The sequence below is a fragment of the Scardinius erythrophthalmus genome (assembly GCF_964197995.2).
Source record: "Scardinius erythrophthalmus genome assembly, chromosome: 10".
NCBI classification, from domain to species: Eukaryota; Metazoa; Chordata; class Actinopteri; order Cypriniformes; family Leuciscidae; genus Scardinius; species Scardinius erythrophthalmus.
The window spans coordinates 38,901,559-38,924,000 of record NC_138230.1 but is presented as its reverse complement, the minus strand read 5'-3'; the positions used below and the strand labels follow the sequence as shown (position 1 = coordinate 38,924,000).

Here is a 22,442-nt window from a genome sequence, read left to right as displayed (position 1 = left end):
AAAACTTAAAAAAAGTCAAATTAAAATATAAAAATAAAAGATAACGCAAAATAGTATACTATAATAGTATGTAAATCATACTAAAATAACACTGGTAATGTAAAATAATAATAACAAAATTATTCATATAGAGGAAAAAAAAAGTAAAATAAAAAAAAAATATATATATATGTAGATTTTATTTTGATTTTATTCTATCAAAATAATAATATTTTATTGCAAAGGCATTACATTTACGTCTAATGATTTTATCCAAAGCAACTTCAAAGTGCATTCAAGGTAATAATTTTGTCATTTCAGACGGGCGACCTTGGTGTTGTGAGAGCCATGCAAGAACTATTTGAGGAAAAAAAGGAAAAAAATAATACTGATATTATGTTGAAATGAGTTTATAATCAGTATTAGGAAAAGTAAAGAGCATTCCAACTGACACTTAATTATTCCTTCAATCAATTAAAATGAGCCTGAACAGAATATGAAGGTCATGGCAGATGAATAGCCATAATCGGCAAATCAAAACAGCTATTTTTAGTGCTGTCAAATCGATTAATCACGATTTGACAGCAATGTATTTTAATCTTGGCATGGATCTGGTAGCTAGCAAATGTTCTAGATAAGATGCAGTCAATATTTACCTGTGATATTATAGGAGTAATGGAAGCAGTTGGTGTTCAGAGTGCATGTTTCTTTCTCTGTAGTCGAAGGACACTGTTTCCCTTCACCGGGCTGACGGATAGGACTGGCGGTCCTCTGCCTTGTACTGTTCACATTGCATGGCTTCAAAAATAAAACAAACAAAGCTTTCAATGAACAAATAATGATCGATAAACAAGCTTTTTGAAATATTCAACATATGTGCAGCGGATTTATTTGGCTTTCATATTCTCCTTGCTATTTCTGAGGGAAATAAATTCCTCTCAGTAGTCATGCGTAAGATGTTTTAAGCCTTCCCGCATTTTAACCGCAGGGACAGTATCAGAATCCATGGCATTTAGCAACCCTTGCAGTTTGGTGGCAGCGTGCCTGGGAATCACACTGAGACAGACATGAGTAACCTTCCCCCCAGAGAGAATCCTCAATAATGCCTATACACACACTTATATGCCACTGCAAACGATTTCATGTGTGAGCGACCAACCCCTGCCATACACAAAACCGTCCTCAGATTTATTATTTTGCCATGTATTTACTGACCGCTGGTGCACAGCTGACCAAAAATGTTCGACTGGTGTTGAGCTGCTCTGAAGAACATGCTGCATCTCAAATCCTTCTCAACAGGAGATGGTATAAATAGGTTCAAGCGTGGCCAATCAGCATGCATGCATTTAACTTACTTATCAGACATAGGTTGGGCTTTTAGGGACGTGTGCATTGAAAAGTGTTGAGCTCAGCTTCATCATACACACCACCACGCAGCAAGGAATGTTGAGCTTGGGCCAATTAATTACACCACCCTGCATCCCAATTGTTTCTAACTGATTTTGGGGAGCTGATTCCAAAAATAGTGCTTGTTTTGCTCAAGCATGTCACACTCAAAATATGGTGAGGTAAGGTGAAGAAACCTTGTATTATCCCTTAATCACTGGAAAAACTGCCACAGAGACATGGTTCCTATCTTCTTCTGAGCCAAGTTACAACTATTCATTCAATTCTCAGCTGTTTCGCACATGTATGACATTAGTGTATGCCTAATCCAGATTTCAAGGTTAGAATTATGGCCAGTGACATAATGACCCAGATGTTTTCTGTTACATTTGTGGGTGTTTTATACTACATCCAAACAGTGACAGAAAAATACAGATTTTGTGAGAAAAACAGTAGGCCTATATATATATATATATATATATATATATATATATATATATATATATATATATATATATATATATATATATAAATCTTATTTTTGTGGAAAAAACTGTCTGTGATGTAAATTTTTATCAAATCATCAAAAAGTTTCGTAATCATTTTCGTAATCATCATTTTTGGAAATCAGCAGATTTTTTTTTTTTTTCAAGATTCAGGCCTGTGTTATCCATGACAAAATGATAGGGGGAAATATGATTTTGTGCTATGTTCTGATCAATGTCTCCATTCACCAGTGGGCATCGACTCCAAGAGCCCCAGTCAGTCAGAACGCAGTCCTCGGGACAGGGCAGTTTGCTCTCTCTGGCTCCAAGAGGCATCTCTTCCGGATCACAGAGATAGTCTTCTACAGTGTCTGAAGGTCCATCAACGGTGTTTTGCATGCACCTTCATGAAAGGAAACATTTGTTAGGACAATCATCAACTTAGCAGGACTTTCAAAAAAGGTGCATTACTAGTAATAATGTTGCTTTTGCTGTTGTTGTTGTTCAGTCATACCTAACTTTCCTCGTCTGTACACCTTCCCCACAGTTCTCTTTCAGATCGACATTGCTGACCTTCCAGACACTCCACGGCTCAGCCACCCAGACGTACTGACTGCAGTCGCTCAGGCATGGCACCACTTCATACACCTGAGGAGACGCCACAGAGCTTTCAGCTGGGCATTATAAAACTAACTTTTCTGTCACTGCTCACCAACTTTTTTGTGAAATAATAAGATTTAATGTCTTTATTGGTGAGAGCTTACACCAGAGTTTATCAGTTAATTCTTTAGTTTTTTATAAACCAACATGAACTTTCAGATATTTACAGCATTTATTAATAAGGTTACTAATAATTAATAAATATATTATGGTTCGTTGTAAATTCATACCTGTTCATACACTACAAAAGTCTGGGGTTTGTAAGATTATTTATTTCAAAAAATACGTTTTAAATTTGTTTTATTATTTTATTCAGCAAGGATGCAATAAATCAACCAAAAGTGACAGTAAAGACATTTATAATTTTACAAAAGATTTTCATTTCAAATAAATGCTGTTCTTTTGAACTTTCTATTCATCAAATAATCCTGAAATAAAAGTATTATGGTTTCCACAAAAATACTAAGCGGCCACATTGATAATAATAAGAAATATTTCTTGAGCAGAGCACCAAATCATCATATTAGAATTATTTCTGAGACACTAAAAATTCAACTTTGCCATCACAGGATTAAATTACATTTTATAATATATATAGAGCATAAGAGATTTATTTAAAAAACAGTAAACTTACAAAATAAAATTAACAGATTAATAAATGCTGTAAAAAACAACAACATTTGCATTCAACAGTAATGCCCATTTTCCTTTCAGTTACATCACCCACTTAATATTCATGAGCCAATCTAACTAGGTTTATAATGTGTCCTGCCACTTTTAAGATAATTCCTTCTCCCTTTGGGCCTCAAAGTCATACATTTATCAAGATCTTGAATTAATAATTGATCAAAAGATGATTATTCAAAAAGATAACTGGTTAATCAGATGTGCAGCATCATCAATCATTTAAAATGTGATTTAAAATTTTTTTTTTTTTACCTGAGCCTGTTGCAGGATTCCCGCCATGATAAGAGAAAGAGAGAAGATGAAAGAGGGAATGTGGAAAACAGAGAAGTTGTTACAAGCCATGTATTAGCCACTTCCAAAACCAATTAATGATGTGTAAATACACACAGTTTCAGCCTAGAAAATGTTAATGATCTAAATCTATGATGCACAAACAGTGTCCCATGATTATTTGAACACATTAGTAAACCCTATTGCTGTGCATTAAAGAAACATGCTATTCCGTTTGGTCCTTTGATCAAACATTTACAGCACCCCGGTGATTAATCATTAAAACAAGACAAGCACATATAACAGAGGCCCTGCATACCTGATTAACATGGTCCAGTTTGGGGCACGGCCTGCCACCATTATAAGGTTTCTCCCGAAGCCACTTGGACCGTACTTTGACACCACTGCCGCAGGACTTGCTGCAACGGGACCAGTTTGACCACTCGCTGAGCTTACAGTCAGATGGACAGGGGATGATACACGCTTCCTCTATGTAACCTGTGAGAGGTAAGAGAGAGTTGAATAGCGAGTCAAACAAACATGATGCAGTTTTGACGCTGGTTACTGGAGTTGGTCTAATACATTGTGACAGGTGACACAGTATCGAGTGTCTATGTTAAAGCAGCGTTAAGGTCAAGCTTGTGGCATTTGCACTGATATGGTCTGCTGAAGTTTCATTTTACATCGCAACTTGCAAAGGTCATGCATGGTTCCATTCTGGAAATTCTTGATGGGAAAGCTGCATGAAACAGCTCAAGTCCTGGAAAATGTCAGAGGATTATTCAAAAAGCAGGTTTTAAGCATTCCACGTCAAGTGGTCCATAATACTTTGGTATCTGGCCCGGATCTACCATACGGGCAATCTGGGCACATGCCCAGAGAGGGGCCCTCCGTGATGGTATTCGTTTTTTTTATATAAAAATATAAAGGTGAATGAAAATACCTTATATTTATAAAGGTATATCTCAAGAACCCCTCGCTCAATATTCCCCAAACTCTAATCGACCGTAGTGCTGGAGGAGGCCTTTCGAACGAGCCCACCCTCGCCCGGGTCCCCGAGTTATAGCCGTTCAAAGTCAGGGGTCCCAGCGGACTGCGATCCGGTCCCCGGTCCGCGTTCGAGCAAGGGTCCCGTGGGACCTCCTCACCCGAATTTGAGCTCTCTGGGTCTTCGCGTTGCCGAGATACGAGCGATTTTCTTCTGATATTGTGACGTCACTGGCGGCCTCCTGGCGGTCACCATTTTGAAGCGCACCCGGTGGTTTTCGGATAATATCTCAGTGAAAACACCACCAAAAATTCTGAAATTCTGGTGCCTCCTTTGGAGGGTGTGGTTGTCAGGTATATAATATAATATAATATAATAATTATATTATTACATTACATTGCTGAAATGTTTTTCAAATAAAGATTATTTAAAAACACTATTGAGGTAGAGAAAATCATTTTAACAGAACTTGACTTCTAAAGCAAAAATTGGCTTTAGAAATCAATGCGATTCAAAGATTGAATTTCTGCCATTTAATAAAAAAGATAACTTTTTATGTCATAATTCTGGCTTTATTATGTTTTATTATGCTTACTCATAAGTCTAAGAAAAGAAAAGTCTGAATTATAAGATGTTAACTTAAAATTACAAACTCTGAACTGTGAGAAATAAAGTCAAAATCGTGTGTTATAAACTCGGGAATCCTGAGAAAGTAACTCTGAATTGTGAGATATAAACTCAATTATGATAAATAAAATCAGAATTGTGAGACTGTGGCAGAAAGAGGCTTCTACATGAATTTCTCAGATTGTGGGAAAGCTTAATTTTAGATTGTTTGTAATTGTACATTTTAATTAGATGTCATTTTAAAAGTCAAATTAATAAAATGAAATGTAATTTTAATATGTTAAATTAGCTTAAATTAACATAGTGGCACAAAATTCAAGTCAAGTGACCTTTATTTATATACTATAGTGCTTTATACAATACAGATTTTTTTTTTAATCAAAGCAAATTAATAGTTCATGTTAAATTATTAAACTAAAATATTGTTAATATTTTGTTAATTATCTTCGTATTGGTAAAAACTCCTCATACATTCTCATACAAAGTTTTTGTGTTACACAGTCTGTTTTAATAATAAATTGGACAACACAAGAAAAAAATGTACATGCAGTCATGAATATATACTCCTCCAAGAAAAAAAATATCTGTAACACTTCTGAACCAGAATCCCTAATAAAGAAACTTCACAGTTGGATTAAACACCCTCCACCCGACACAAATCGCCTTGGGCAACATGTCAATCTGACAGCCTCACAAAATGGCAACCACGCTTCAAATGGTGAGGGGTATGAGGTCTGATTGGAGCGAGGGATGTCTCAGAGACTGCGAGAGAGAGAGAGAAACACCCTGCCTCCGTCAGCACATCTTCACTCTAGGGATGCCGAGTCTTTGAGCCACTCACGGGCCTCCAGCTGAGAGCGTACAATCCATACCAGAGGATTGTGACTCATAAAGAGAGAGGCCTTAACGTCACAGAGCTCCTGCGTGGCCCACAACATTCCACATGCTTTGATCTAACGCTGTAGTTTGCCACAGTCTAATCTCGGGCTCAGAGGAAAGGATTGCCAAATGCTCGTTTCTGAGCTCTTTGCTCCAGGAGGTGGTGAAAGGTGCCCAGACGGAATTAGACAAACACAAGTGCATTTGCCACCAAGACAAGCTCTTTGCTTTCTTTACTTTACTAGTAGTTCAAACAGTAGAACGTTGGCGCCTCCAACGCCAAGGTCATGGGTTCGACTCCCAGGGAAAGCAAGAACTGATAAGAATGTAAAATGTGTACTCTGAAATGCAATTCAAGTCGAGTCTGCCAAATGCATAAATGTAAATGTACTTGAGGTGGGGTAACTAAAAGAAAGGATTTCATATTTGGAAAAATCCCCAAAAAACTCACTGCATTTCAAATAATAGGATGCAACTGATTTTCGTGTATTTCAGGCCTATTTTTAGTTTGACGCATGCAATTGAAGGATATTATACACATATAGTTCAGTCATGAAACTCTAGAGGGCGCAGGCTGATTGCAAACTGCAAGCAATCACATCATTACCATATGGCACAAGCTGATTGGCCTCTGCTGATTCGGCAGCCAATGAGATTGCTTGATCAACATTTAAATAGTCTGATTCAGTGTTTGCTGTAGGCTAGTCTCAGCCTCAGATGTCACGCCCACGGAACGTTGGCTAAACGTCTGATGCATATGGTACACTTAACTGGAAACACTTCAGGAATGTCGAAGTCGTCATCTGATTGGTTGAATTTTATCGGATTTCCGGGGGGCGCGAGTGTCGCGTTTATTTCCGGTCAGCCGGGAAACAAAGCGCAGACGTGTGATTGAGGAAGAAAAACTGTTGTGTTTACATGAGTGACAATGAGCATTTATCAAGATCAGCTAAACGTAGGATTCTCAAAAGTATACGGGCACGAACAGATCAATGACTTACTGCTTGTTTTCTTCTCCTTCTTTGATTTTCTATGCTGACTGACTTGTTGCACGCCGGTTTGTTGTTGTGGGGACATTTCCACGCCCCGAAACGTGACGCTGAACGAAACAAACTGTAATTGGTTGTTTGACATGTCGGTCAAACAGCCTTATGGGCGGGCCTTGGCCAAAGAAAGCTGCTATGAATTCCAGACCTTCAGCCGTCAGTCTGAAGGTCTGGCTACGCGAGACTAGCTGTAGGCTAGTCCTGCAGAGCTCTATCAGAGTTCCTCTGAAACCCTCCACCTCCTCCAGCTCCACCTGTTACGGGATTTATGTACATCTATTTATGCAGTAGTGTGTCTGTGTATCTATTAGCAGTAACAAATCCATACTTGCTCTGCAACAGCAATAATCAACAGCAGCAGCGTAGCAGATCTAGTCTCTCAAGACCAAACACATTAACATTGCCATATTCAATAACATTGAATAATTCAATGTTAAAACTATTCCGAGAGTTGTCATGATTGAAATGAAGTATTTTTTTCATTTTCCCAAAATACTTATCCCAGATGAGATTAGAATATAAAACAATTGAACGTTTGGTTAAATTTAGCATTTATCGTCATATGAAATATTAGATTATTTATTTGTAAGATTGATTGTATTATCATTTTGCACACAATTTTTTTTTATTAATAAATAATCATAAAAAAAAGTTTACTTGAGTAAAACCAATTTATTAAATCTGGGAAAATATTGTCTACATTTACAAGATGATCATTTTGTCAAAAAACACTCTTCACGACAGCAACACTGGCTCAACCAATGATGTGAGTTTGGGGGGCGGGACTATTTGTTTGTCCAACCATTGGCGTACAGGGAAGTGTTTAGAAAACCTGTTTGCAATAATAATTTTTGCAGTTCGGTTTGGTGACACCGGTGATGCAGAAATGACTCGTCATCTTTTTTTTTCACCCACCGTGACTGTTGCAGCGTGATGTCTCCACGAGCCGGTTATCCTGGTCATAACACACCATGGCTTGAAACCGGTAACCCTGGCCACACTCCTTGATATCCCCTAGCACTTTCATACCCAACAGGCCCTCTACTCGTCCACCCTCGGGAAGGATGCAGTCGGACCAGTTCCCCACAGGCTGGGCGTTGTACTTGTTGCAGGGGCAGTACTGGGTTTCGCTCAGAGGATACATCTGTGTGTTTTTACATTGCTCTCTCTTTTTGCTTTTACCTGCGTACAATCACACAAACATACAATACTTGGATCAAAAGTTAAAAGGTCATGTTATCCATTTCAAAATGCTTTCATGTTTAGAAGAATAAATCTTTTGTAATAATACGATACGGTACGCACAGAAATGACCATGTAATGGTATCTAGCTCCTTTGGTCAAAACACACTGATCTGTTAATCATTAGTAAGCAGACTTATCCAAATTGAAAGACATATGGCACTAATCTCATGTAATCCCTTTTGCAAAGTTGCTCGACTTACAGCAAGTCTTCCAAAGGGCAAATAAGTCTTGGCACGCACCCTGTATTTTGTTCAACTCTAAGTAACTGGCTAAGCTTCTCATGGCACTTTATACTAAAGGTTAAAACACATTTCTGGTTCAGGTGAGGGTAAGACTTTTGCATCTAAGAGAGAACATTTTTGTAAAGCTATTTGTAACAGAGGGTTTTCCTCAGGTTAATCAATCGTCCTCATGACTCAATGGACAGATTTTCTTGAATTTTAAAGAATACACACATAGATAAAACAAATCTGTTGAGAAAATCAATAAAGGAAGGGGTTTTCAAACTGGGTCGCAGAAAGATAAGGATGACATTTTTTCAAATTCATAATACATTTTTGTATTTAAAGTCTTAGATACATAAATGCATTTAAAATTAGTATTCAAAAGTAGTGTACTTTAATTTTAATAAACAAATAAATAAATAAATTACATAATTTTTTAGTACAATGATATGCGATATGATACAATGATGTTTTATTTTAAACACATGTTGACACTTTTACACATATTTCCAAACATGACTGTTTTTATTGGATTTATAAGAGACTTTAGTATGCTCTTATGCTTAACATTAAATAAATCTTACCTACCGCAATGTATAATATATTTATAATAATGCAAAGGACAAAAATGCATCTGAAAGAATGTTGCATTAATGTCGTGCATTATACAGTAATCTAGTTCTGTTGAACGCGACGTGGGTGAGAAAAGCCAGTTTGAGGACTTTGCATCAGGAAGTTATCATTAGACCTGCTGATCCAGCACTTACCAACAAGAGTCCGTTTCCTGGTTCGGACGCCCACACAATCAGCGGCGCAGGATGAGAATTTGGACCAGGCGGTGAGCTGGCAGTCATCCTGGCATGGAAGCTGGCAGGATTGAGTGAGTTGAGGCATAGGACCCGCAAAGTTGAGACAGGCTGCAACGTCTGCAGGTCCACCATCCAACTTCTTACACGAGACGGCTGGGGGAGAAAAGAAGAAAGAGATCATATATTGACAGACAGTATGCCAGACAAAGATAAAAAATCCACTTCTCTGGGTTAACACTGATAAATATCAGCTCAGACTCACCTATAAAGCCACACATACTGAATAAAGATAAGCATCTTGTGATGGATTACACGAGAAGGCGGTTAAATGCCTATTGACTTGAGTAGCCAGACTGATCCAGATTTATATCATTGAATGAGGGTGAAAGCTATTGTATTGGATTGCTTATTCGGTCATACTGGCGTTTTGAGGGATACTGTTACGGGTAATGGTTGTTAATGTAAGCAGTGCTGAGAAGTTGATATCTAAAAAAGCTTTTACCATTTAAGAACTTAAGAACTTATTTCACTCAAAGACCAAAATATGTTAACATCATCATTTTTATAAGCAAGATACTTCGCTTTTCTTTTAATTGTCTTAAATTTTAACACAATATTTCAAAGTAGCCACATAAAAATGCTTTTATGTCAGTAGAACCTTCTCTATCAGAGAAATCAAATGCTTAAATAGTAGCAAAATCCACTGTCTCGGGGCGTATATAACATACGACTCTCATCTTTCGTTTTCAAATATGTTTTTCAATCGCACCGCAGTAATGGCCTGCATTTGAACCCTGAGAGGGTTTACTGGTGAGAGTCAGAGCAAAGGCTTGAGCTTCTGACTGCTTCAGAGAGCTTCCCGAACCTCTTAAAGAGCATTTCGTTTAAATCCAGAAGAGTTTGCACAAACCTTTGATGCTAAACACTCAGTCACAGATCAAATTAATACCGATCTCATGCATTTAGCATGCGTTTAACTATCTCCCCAGCTGCAAAGTAAAGCACTGCTACAAGCACCAACACGATTATATTAAATTTGAAAGATGTTGCATATCAGTAGCCAGTTTTTAAGTTGATAATAAGGGTTTTTTCTGTACCTCTAGCCTGTAGTCCTGGTCCACATGTCTCCTGTGCTCCAGGACTGTCCTGCCGAATGATCCAGGGCACCAACTGACACCTGCGCCACTTGTGGGTTTTCCACCTATAGCACATGTAAGGCAGTTTAGATTTTTGTGTATATGTATATATATATATATATATATATGAAGAGTTCAGATGCAAAAGCCTCTAAGTGCCATCTTAAATTTTCTTCTAGAATGATAATTTTTATCAAGCTTGTATATTTAAGTTCAGTAATTACACTTAAATGACAATTAATAGGTAATTTACATTGCCATTTAAGTGAAATTACTGAACTTAAATATACAAGCTATATATATTTTTTTTTATACAAGCTACATTTTGTGTTAAATATACAATAAATATATATAGGATAAAAAAATTGTCAAAACATTAATATTGTAAAATATTATGACAATTGAAATAAATGCTTGCTATTTTAATATATTTTAAGATGGAATTCATTCCTGTGAAGCAAAGCTGAATTTTGGGGTCGGTAAGATTTGTTTTGTAAGAAATCTGTTGATTGATGTTCACCAAGGTGGCGTGTATTTGATTTAAAAATACAGTAAAAACAGTAATATTGTAAAACATTATTACAATTTAAAAGAACTGTTTTGTAATTTATTCCTGTGATGGCAAAGCTGAATTTTCAGCATCAATACGAGTCTTCGAGTCTTCAGTGTCACATGACCTTTTAGAAATCATCATAATATGCTGATTTGATGCTCAAGAAACATTTCTTATTATTATCAATGTTGAAAACAGTTGTGCTGCTTCATATTTTTGTGGAAACCATGATATATATATATATATATATTATTATTTTTTTTTTCTCAGGATTCTTTGATTAATAGAACGTTTGAAAGAGCTCTTTTTTTTAAAGAATTTATTTAGAATATTTTGCAAGATTATAAAAGACTTTACAGTCACTGTTCAATTGAATCAATGAATCCATAATAAATACAACTATTAATTTCTACTACCACTAAATAACTACTAAATTTGTACTAATTTCTATTAATTTTTCAACTAGTAATTTCTAAAAAAATCTTACAGACCCTAAACTTTCATTTTAAATAATTGTAGTACAGAAATTTCATAAAATCAGTTGCAAAATGTAAAATATAATATATATTTGATATTTTTATGATTTTTTGTACATTTCTATACTAAAATTACAAATTATATATAATAAACTTAATACATAATAATATAGTAATATGATGATAAAGTAATAATATAGTAAGTTTAGTCATTTATTAAGTTTAGGAATTAATAATTGCACTTTTTTAAATTTTTGATTTGTTTTTTGAAATTTCTGTACTAAAATTGCAACCAGAGGTATTGTGTTCACCTGTAGCCTGGACAAACAGACGAGGAATCGCATTCCTTCTCCTGGAAGAGCAGTTCTGGACAGTCTTGGCCCCCGTTAGCCGGAAGCTGAATGATAATGCGTTTCCTTGATTGCTTCTTTTTGATGTTGCCACCTGGATATACACAAGAGGACAGAAAGTATGAAATTGTCACGAATAAATATAGAAAATCTTGCAAAAACAACATCCCACTGTTAAATCTAATCGGTTCAGTAGTCTCTCTATGACTGTGTTGCATTTAACAAGGCTTTCAGCCAACCTTAGCTTTAATAGCTCTGGAAATGTTAATGTTAATGTATATTTATTCCAGCAACCATCTGCTTTTTGGTGCAATGACTTCAATATAAAGTGCCTTTTTTTAATAAACTTGATTCAGTGATTGTTACTCTCACTGAAGTTCTCCACTGGGTGAAGGCATCTATAAATATGTGCAAAGAATGGTAACAAAGAATCTGTTTCTTAACAATAAAAGACAACTTCAGCCTTTGAGAAAAAAAATTCTATTCTTATTTAGTTCAAGAGATGCATCAGAAGTTTTAAAGTACATGTCAGTTATATAATTGTGTGTTAAAAAGCAGAAGCAGAGCAGCACCTGTCTGGCAGGTGGAAGGGCAGGGTGTCCAATCACTGTACGGAGTGACCATACAGTCTCTCTTGCAGGGCAGAAGACACGGTCTTACAGTCTCGGGACGCAGACTCTCTGGACACCTATATATAAACACATTCAATCAGGATGAACAGATGCTCAGATGCTGTTTAGAAGAAGCACATAACTTGTAAAAGTGTAAAAGCTCATCTTAAGATGCTCAGTTTTGATACAAACTTGTTCATGAAGCTTGAGTGCCGCTGTCATTAAAGCAAAATGAAAACAAACCAAATATTAAGACATTATGAAATTATGTATTACTATTGCAAAATAAAATAGCAAGTGCTACAGAGTGGTTTAGAATTGTGAATATATTTACTTTTATTTAAACATAAATAATATCAAAAGTTTGGGGTCAGTAATTATATATATATATATATATATATATATATATATATATATATATATATATATATATATATATATATATATATATATATATATATATATATATATATATATATATGTAATGTAATTCATAATCAAAACAATTCTATTTCAGATAGATGGTATTGATTTCTATTTATCAAAAACTGTTTGGTGGTATCCACAAAAATATTAAGCAGCTGTTTTCAAAACTGATAATAATAAATGTCTTATGAGCAGCAAATCAGCATTTTACAATAATTTATGAAGGATCATGTGACACTGAAGACTGGAGTAATGATGCTGAAATTTCAGCTTTGCATCACGGGAATAAATTACATCTTAAAATAGATTAAAATAGCAAGCAATTGTAATAACATTTCACAATATTACAGTTTTTACTTTATTTTAAATCAAATAAATGCACCCTTGCTGAGCATAAGAGACTTAAAACATTAAAAAATCTTACTGACCACAAACTTTTGGTAGGTAAAGTATATACATAGCATAATATAAATAATGTGATTTCAACCTCTAATATTGCATTTTTGTTTTGATATATACATCACTTCTTTCTCAATCCCCATCCCTTCATCACACCAAAATTCCTGCTCCTTTCACATGAAATCCCATAACGATCAGCATGCGTCTCACGTGTGTATATGAATGTGTAGATCGGTGGGTAAAGCCCAGCACATGAATAACCCCGGGAAGAAAACGGGACTCATTTCCATTACCAGCATGGGGTCCCTGAGCTACACACCCTGTTTCCACAGCCACTGACAGAATAATGCTGTTATTAAACTGAATAAATAAACAGATCATTTATTTTCCCAGTAGACGCCTTCAGGGAAAGACCAGATCCAGATGCTTAAAACTACAGACTGAGAGCTCATTAACTTAAAGCCTCTATCTGTCAATAAAAATCAAGCGGAGGACCTCAAGATTGAGCTTTATAAACAGAATACATGCTATATACATATAACAATGAATGTTTATAAATATAATCTGCTTCAATATCTGCTCCAACAAATGATAATAATAAAATAAATACAAATAAATGAATAAATAAATTGGGCTGTCTGTGACCCACATGAGGACACATATGGTTTGGACAGTAAATAAAGGTAAATGTATGAGGATCTAATTATAGTTAATACACTGTTTAATAATTAGTAGAAAATCATTAGCAATTAGTGAGCTCTTTGTTAAATTGTGCAAAGACCAAAGTATGAATGAAATAATAATATAATATAATATAATATAATATAATATAATATAATATAATATAATGTAATGTAATGTAATGTAATGTAATGTAATGTAATATAATATAATATACAGCAAAAACTCAATTCTGTGATACAATAACAGTATTATTTGTAAAATTGTGGATTTGCTCCTTCACCATTGACGCTCACTGTGACAAATGCTGCCAGTATAGATCCAGCAGAAAGTGAAATGGAGTTATATAAATTGTAAAACGGTTTCCATGTGATATAAGTAGAATATTGCATGGCTAGAAAAGGCTCTCAGCCAATAAGATTCAATAATATAATATATAAAACAGAAATAAATCTTTTAGCACAATATAAGTAGCTTTACTATGTTCCGCTTCTTTCCATTGAACGACAATACAGACCAATAATGGATGTAATAAAATTACATTCATATACAGTATCTATTCATCATAGCATTTGTCCGCCATAAATGAAAAGCATGACATTTATAAAAACACATTTAAAAACACATACTTTTTAGGAGGCACCTGTCCCACATTGACCCGTACACAAATGACTTTGCGCGTCTGCATGCCGACCGAGCAGAACGCCTCATTAGTGCCGACTCCTGCTCCGGCGCGGCTGAGCGAGCTGTTGGCAGACGGGACGGAGGTGTCCTCTATGCACTGACCCCAGGGTCCCGTCTGCCAGTGGTACACAGTGCAGGGATGATCATTGCAGTTGCGCACCTCCTGCAAGGCACTGCTGTTGGGGCACTGACTCCCACCTAGAAGATAAAAAGGGTCAGGTGTTACAATACTGGCTAAATCATAAACCCAAACTGTAAAAATACATCTGTACATTGTATTTTTTATAGTTGTAGCTATCCTTAAAGTACAAATCTGTAATAAAATGCACAGGGAATTAGAGTCCATAACAAATATTACAAATTGGATAGTTACAACTGTATGTATTACTCCTATGGAAAAAAAAATCCTATCTATCTCAGCTCCTCAATATCTATCTATCTATCTATCTATCTATCTATCTATCTATCTATCTATCTATCTATCTATCTATCTATCTCTCTATCTCTCTATCTCTCTGTCTGTCTGTCTGTCTGTCTGTCTGTCTGTCTGTCTGTCTGTCTGTCTGTCTGTCTGTCTATCTATCTATCTATCTGTTTATCTATCTATCTATCTATCTATCTATCTATCTATCTATCTATCTATCTATCTATCTATCTATCTATCTATCTATCTATCTATCTATCTATCTATCTATCTATCTATCTATCTATCTATCTATCTATCCTCTGAAGTCTATGGGCCCTATTTTAACGATCTAAGCGCATGGTCTAAAGCGCATGGCGCAAGTGCACTTAGGGCGAATCAGAATCCACTTTTGCTAGTTTAACGACGGGAAAAATGGTTGGCTCACCCGGCGCATGGTCTAAAAGGGTTGTCCCTATTCTCTTACTGAGTAATGGGGGCGTTTTGTGGGTGTAACGTGCAACAAACCAATCACAGTCTCATCTCCCATTCCCTTTAAAAGCCAGTTGAGCTCGCGCCATGGCGGATGCGATATTTACATGGCGGAATTTGCAAGCGGAAAAACTGAATGCTTCTCTAGCGAGGAAACGGATCTGCTCGTGCGTGAGGTTAAAGCGCGTGAGCAGACCATCTATGGGACAAAGTATAGGCGCATAATACTAACACACTCTTTAAATAATAACAAAAAACAATATTGCGCCATTGACTTTAGACCAGGTTCTTGTTGGTCAGTGGTGCAGTCTGTGTCTGTTGCCTCAAAATAGCAACGCGCCAACAATGCGCCTGAACACACCTCGTTTTCAGACCAGCATGCCCATGGGTGCACAAATGGGCGCAAATGCATTTGCTATTCAAACAACGTGGCGCAGGATGTGAAAATGATAACTGCGTCGGGCTGAAACTAGCAAAAAACACTTGCGTCGCACCTGGCTCCGCATTGCACCGGGTGTATGATAGGGCCCTAAGTGTGATGCGACCACAACCATTTCTGTCAGGATGAGAGCTGTTCCCAAATTTATTAACCAGGCATTGCTTGGTTTTCTTTACAACCTGCAGTCACGCAAAGCACTAGAATCCCTACGGAGTGGTCAGCCATTACCTCAATGGTGTGTCTTAACGACCGCATACCGATCAATGGGAAAATGGTAAACCAGTGAATGAGAAAAATTGACAAACCATGTATCAAGCAGTGCTCCTTTTTCAAGAGCACCAAAAATAGACTTGTAGCAATGCAGAACACAGTCTTTCAGTAGCTCGTTTATAAAAAGGTTATCGACTATTATCACACACTTCATTAGACATGTGAGAACCATTAGAAAACACTTGCCGTGAGCAGCTAGTCACGGCCACCATAATGGCCCTGAAATAGAGAAAAAACTCTTCAGAGTTACAAAAGGAGGGTTTATTTGACTTCCAAAGCATCTCATAGTGGTTCAGGGCACGCCAGGGCAGTGCATTAGCAGAGCTTCAAAAAGCTGCACCAGAATCGCATTGTTTCAAATGGGGATTAACACTCCCTCCGGTTGTTTATTGACCTGTGACTCAGATGAAGACTAATCCTTTGTACAATTACAAAAGTGAGTCTGTGCACAGCTCAGAGTAATTGCATGTCCTTGGTCCATCTTTGCACCATTAAGAGCAGCAGTTCATATTGCAGCTCCAGCCATCCACATTTCATTTTGTGTTAATCTTCATTTGACGTAGAACGCAGTGATGCCTACACGACATCCTGAAGAAGTGGTGCATTTGAAATAGTCAAACCCTTCACTTAGAAAGAGCAAATATGTGTTACATATGTAACCGTGCATTAAAATGCACAATCATAAATATTTTAACGGTCCATTAAAATGTTATCCTTTTGATTTGCACTAGGCTGTCACTAGTGAGAAAACTTTTCCAGGACACTGAACAAGGTTCAGGGACTGGCAACTGAAACGGTGCTACAGTTCAGTCTGTGATCTATGAACCTCTCTCTAAACAGACACATCGTGTCACCACTGGACTTGAAAACTGTTCTGTACAACCTGCCCAAAAATACGTCTTACAAGTTCGAGACCCAACATTTGATTTAGTATCATTATGCCTCAACTGGTTGCAACCATTATAGTGGCAAGTTATAACTGACAAATTGTTTACAAATAATTTAACACATTAAAAAACAATTTTATAATTGTTACAGTCAGATGAAGAACATAAAATGGATCTAGCCACGTCATCTGAAATATTTTCCAGATTAGTGTATATACTACTGTTCAAAAGATTGCAAATTGAAATATCAAATTCTGCAAATGTGTTAACGATATTACATCAAACATATTACATTTATTTTAATAATCTTAACAATGAATAATATGAATCAAATTAAGGGATAGTTCACCTAAAAATGAAAATTCTGTCATTAATTACTAACCCGCATGTCGTTCCAAACCCATAAGATTTCGTTCATCTACAGAAACAAGTGAACAAATGAAGATCTTTTTGATGAAATCTGAGAGCTTCATAAGAGATCATATATCTTATCCATATAAATTGAGTGGTTTAGTTCAAATTTCGTTTTATATGATGAAGATTTAATTTAGGCTTTTATTCACATATAAACATTCATCAACTCACACATCAGTTGCGGTAAACGGAAGCTCATGCATGTTCGCTTGATGTGCGAGAATCAATGAGGTTCATTCTCGTGTTACGCAGAACGTTTGAGCTTCCACAAGAACCAACGAGGTTCATTCTTGAGCTTTTACAAAAGGTTTGTTCTCGCGCATCAACCAAGTTTGGTTGAGCTTCTGTTTATGTTCGCTGATCAATGTTAAAATGTGAATAAAAGACTAAATTATATATGTTCCTTATATAAAGGGATCGAGTCTCCTCAGAAAATTCGGACTAAACTGCTCAATTCATATGGATTAGTTTTACGATCTCTTTATGAACTTTTTGAAGCATCAAAGTGGTAGTTGCGTAGCTGTCAACAGAGGGACAGAAAGCTCTCAGATTTCATCAAAAAGATCTTCATTTGTGTTCCGAAGATGAACGAAAGTCTTACAGGTTTGGTAAGACATTAGGGGGAGTAATTAATTGTCATTTTTGGGTGAACTATGCATTTAAGTTTACATGTTTACTTGGCAACTTTTTTTTTCTTTTTTTTCTTCTAAAAAACAAAAACAAATGTCTCTTTCAAATTGTCCTTGGCACCCATTTTGCAGCTCTTGGAACCTCTTTTCTATGAGGCCCTCACAACCTATATACTCCATAGACTAAAATGAGGTAACTGGAGTGGGATTGTACATTTCTATTCCTACTGAGACAGCTACTGTAGGTGTTCCTCCTGTTCATTCTTCATGCACAACATGGACAGCGAAATGACCATTGCTTCATGCTATTCTCACCCTAATCTCACACAGAGACTGATGGCAAGCAGAACAGGATCTACTAAACTTCATGCTACTGTCAGCACACATCTGCTTTCTCAGACGCTTGTCATCAATTCGGTGCACCGTCTCCTGCATCGTTTGAAGGCTAATAGAGTACCACAGCACGTAGCACAATTCGCCACAGGGCAGAACGCGTCATTGCACATATGTGACCATATATTTGTGCTAAAAAAAACTGTAATATATAAAGCAATCCCACTCCACAGATGCACCAAACACACTGCCTTTGATTATAGCACTAGAATGACCGTAAAAATGATGGAGCAAACCAAGCCGATTTGCTCTCAGTCAGAAGTGCAAGTCCTGTTCCCTCAAGCTGCATATTTGTGGAAATGGATTTCTGGCTGGTGAGTGGTGGAGGGAAGGAAGAGGTTTTAGCCCAAAGCAACCACTTATCCATCAGTCTATTACACATCAGATACACACTTACAGCCTGAGCTCACCTGAGGTTTGAATCACTTAATGCTCAGAGACCCTTATTACCTGTTATGGGCGGCGTTTTTAAGCCGCTCACATGGAAGAAAGTTAAACTAACATAAGGGAGGTATATGCGGTAAAATATTCATAATCTGCTCATGTCTACTTGAAAATCTGCATGGATATAAATCCACAACCGTAGAACATAACGGTAGTGATTATATCTAAGGAAGCAGAAATCTTTGTAGAGACCTTTGCAAAACAGTCTAGTTTTGCACCTCATCTAGATGATTCAATAATTCATTCAAATATGAATCATAGAAAGGTCTGTAATGTTAAACACTTTTTTCAGCCGGATGCTCTGAGGAAAAGAAAGCTCATGTTGCACATAGTGCATCAAGTAAAGCAATGCTTTATGGTAAACTAGGAAAATTGAAAGATGCAGGTCAGAAAAATCGACTGTGACCTGTTGTCAAAATTGCTGAATAAAAATGTCACACATGTTTTCAGTAAAACTCTCTGGGTCTAAAATAGAATATTATTTACAAGCATCATATGTTTGAATCGGTGCTTATGAATTTTAAAACTTCTTAATGTTGCACCAAAATAAGTTTGGTTTGGCATAAAGACGGCAAAAAATGCTAAAATAGAAAAAGATTGGGGTTATAATATATATATATATATATTTAAAGAAATGAAGGATATTTACCTTATTAAATATTATACCTTATAATAATTTCAGTATATATATATATATATATATATATATATTCAAATAAATGCTATTCTTTTAAACTTTCTATTCATCAAAACAAATATTACTGTTTTAACAAAATTATTACTCAGCACAACTGTTTTCAACACTGATTATAGTAATAAATGTTTTTGAGCAACAAACCAGCCTATTATAATGATTTCTGAAGGATCATGTGACACTGAAGAAGACTGGAGTAATTATGCTGAAAATTCAGCTTTGATTACAGGCATAAATCAGATTTTAAAATGTATTAAAATAAATATAGTTAATTTAAATAGTAAGAATATTTTACAATATTACTGTATGTTACTGTATTTTTTAACATATAAATGCAGCCTTAGTGAGCACAATAAACTTTTCTTAAAAAATCTTACTGACCATAAATGTTGAACCATAAAATATTATTCCCAAATATGTATGAACTGATTATTATGAATTTTATTAATTTTAACTTCTCACTGTCGCATCAAAAGAAGCCTGCGATATCATATAGATGCGTAATTAAATAGCTTCCATGTTAAAATGTGTTTTTATACTCATAAGTCTCATAAACAATAACTGCAATGTGCATATATAGTAACATACTAAGGTACATCATTGTTCGGCATTGGAAATCTAGTTCTAAGAGACGTTCGCAAATCTCCTGTCCGAGCACCAGCTCTTACACAAGAATCTGCACCATTTTGGTGGAAACGGGGTATAAGTGGTTGGATAATGGTAAAAACCCTACCGTCTCCTGAGTCGTAGGCCAAAATGGAGCGTGCTCTGGTCTGCTTGCCCTCGGTGTTCTTCCCTGAGCAGGTGTTGGAACACAGAGACCAGGAAGTCCAGGGACTGAGCACACAGTCTTTGGGGCAGGACACCTCACACAGGACAGGCATGGGAAGGATGGCATCCCGACACAGCTGCCGGTCCACGTATTCACCTGGAAACAGCAAAACACGGGTCTGTTATAATCTCATGTCCAAAATAAGGATGCCAATGGACTAGCAAACATTATGTGTAAGCTGATATGGAACCAAATGAATATGACAGGTCACACTGTAACAAATTAGAAACCACAATGATAGGGCAAAGTGTAACAAATTTTGTATCCTCAAAAAAAAAAATAAAAAAAATAAAAAGACACCAACAGGTTCCTAAAAGGGAAATTTAATTCATTTGATGCAGTGTTAAATTGTGTGAACATTAATACACGTCACTGTGCATAAATCTAACCACACAAGGAATTCATACAGTGCATGTGATCCACAGCCAAGTGCTGTCAAATCTACTCTATTCAAGACTGTGCACAAAAACACTAAGGAAAACGTACTCCTTTACACATTAACACTCTGCTTAAACAGTAGTATATATGCACAAACAGGGCCGTTGATCAAATTCAAGACTACATTTATAAGGCTGGGCACATCCCCTATCCACCTTATTTTGCAACACAAAAGTAAGCTTTTTTTCAAGTGTGAGATTTCTTATTCTATTCATTAGCCTATAGGTAAATAATTAAGAATAACAAAGTGTTGTAAGTGATAAAACTATTTGCGCTACACACTGGTCTGTTTATGATTATGATAATGAAATAAAAATAACATGATCACAATTAAAAGTTTGCAATATAAAGCAGAATAACAGAGTATAAGTAAAATAACTATAAGCGAATGACAGAAAGAGATGATTCTGAGATGTTTGCAATAACATGAAATTCTAGCCAATTTATCCACTGTAACTGTATCATTAACATTCTGACGTGCTCAAATGAGTACTTGAGAGGATTAAGATTTGTTTCATTAATTAAACAAACAAAACAGAAAACACCAAAAAAATTTGGTTTTCTGAACCAAATCAGAAAAAAAAATACAAAAACAAAGCTAACAAAAATATCACAAACAAAAAACAAACCAAAGCAATGCAAAACAAATATAAAAAACACACAAAAAACACAAAACAAAATACAAAACAAAGCAATGCAAAACAAACATAAAAAAGCACAACCAAACAAAAACAAAAAAACAAAGCAATGCAAAACAAACATAAAAAAGCACAACCAAACAAAAACAAAAAACAAAGCAATGCAAAACAAACATAAAAAAGCACAACCAAAAGCACAAACATAAAAAAAAAAACAAAGCAAAAACGTACTTTTTGAAAAGCAATGCAACAAAGCAATGCAACACAAACATAAAATAGCACAACCAAACAAAAACAAAAAACAAAGCAAGCAAAATTCAAAGAAAACAATCAAAACAAAACAACAAAGCAAACCAAACTAAAAACAAAACCATAATTTGCTCATAGAGGTCATCTGAAAGACCTAGTTTTGGACACCAACCCCTCTGTGGATCGTGCACCGCACCAGCCCCTAAATCGATCGGTGAACCCCACCCTGAAAAAGAGCCCAAAGTGACAGAAAACCCACTGAGTCAGATGACACTGCATGACCCCATGGGACACAACAGATCTATTCTCATCAGCACCAGACAACAGGAATCAATAATTGAGAGAAGAGGGGAGGCACTAGGGAACAATGAGGAGAGAGCGTTGAGACTGGGGGTGGGAAAGAGTTACACATCCTCACACTGCTGGCATTGATACACATCCAAGAGGACGCATTTCACACCAGGAAAAAATCATTACAGTCCATTACAAACATTCATTTGCTTTTCAGAGGTTTAATTTGAAAAACAAGACAAAGAGGATCTTAATACACTAAAATACACCAACTTGGCTGAGTCCAAAAAAATAATAATAACCTCACAACCACATATTTATAGAGCAT

General features: G+C 36.1%; 1 protein-coding gene across 1 annotated transcript in view; it reads right to left on the bottom strand.

Moving 5' to 3' along the window:
• thsd7aa (thrombospondin, type I, domain containing 7Aa) overlaps positions 1–22,442 on the bottom strand; it is a 133,639-nt gene that overhangs the window by 22,981 nt on the left and 88,216 nt on the right. Inside the window, exons 7-17 of the mRNA XM_081376742.1 lie at positions 20,400–20,594; positions 14,547–14,799; positions 12,373–12,488; positions 11,762–11,894; positions 10,383–10,486; positions 9,244–9,438; positions 7,923–8,189; positions 3,787–3,965; positions 2,365–2,498; positions 2,100–2,253; positions 636–777 (exon numbers count right to left, since the gene is read on the bottom strand). Coding sequence (XP_081232868.1) covers positions 636–777; positions 2,100–2,253; positions 2,365–2,498; positions 3,787–3,965; positions 7,923–8,189; positions 9,244–9,438; positions 10,383–10,486; positions 11,762–11,894; positions 12,373–12,488; positions 14,547–14,799; positions 20,400–20,594 — 1,872 coding nt within the window. The remainder of the gene's footprint in view (positions 1–635; positions 778–2,099; positions 2,254–2,364; positions 2,499–3,786; positions 3,966–7,922; positions 8,190–9,243; positions 9,439–10,382; positions 10,487–11,761; positions 11,895–12,372; positions 12,489–14,546; positions 14,800–20,399; positions 20,595–22,442) is intronic.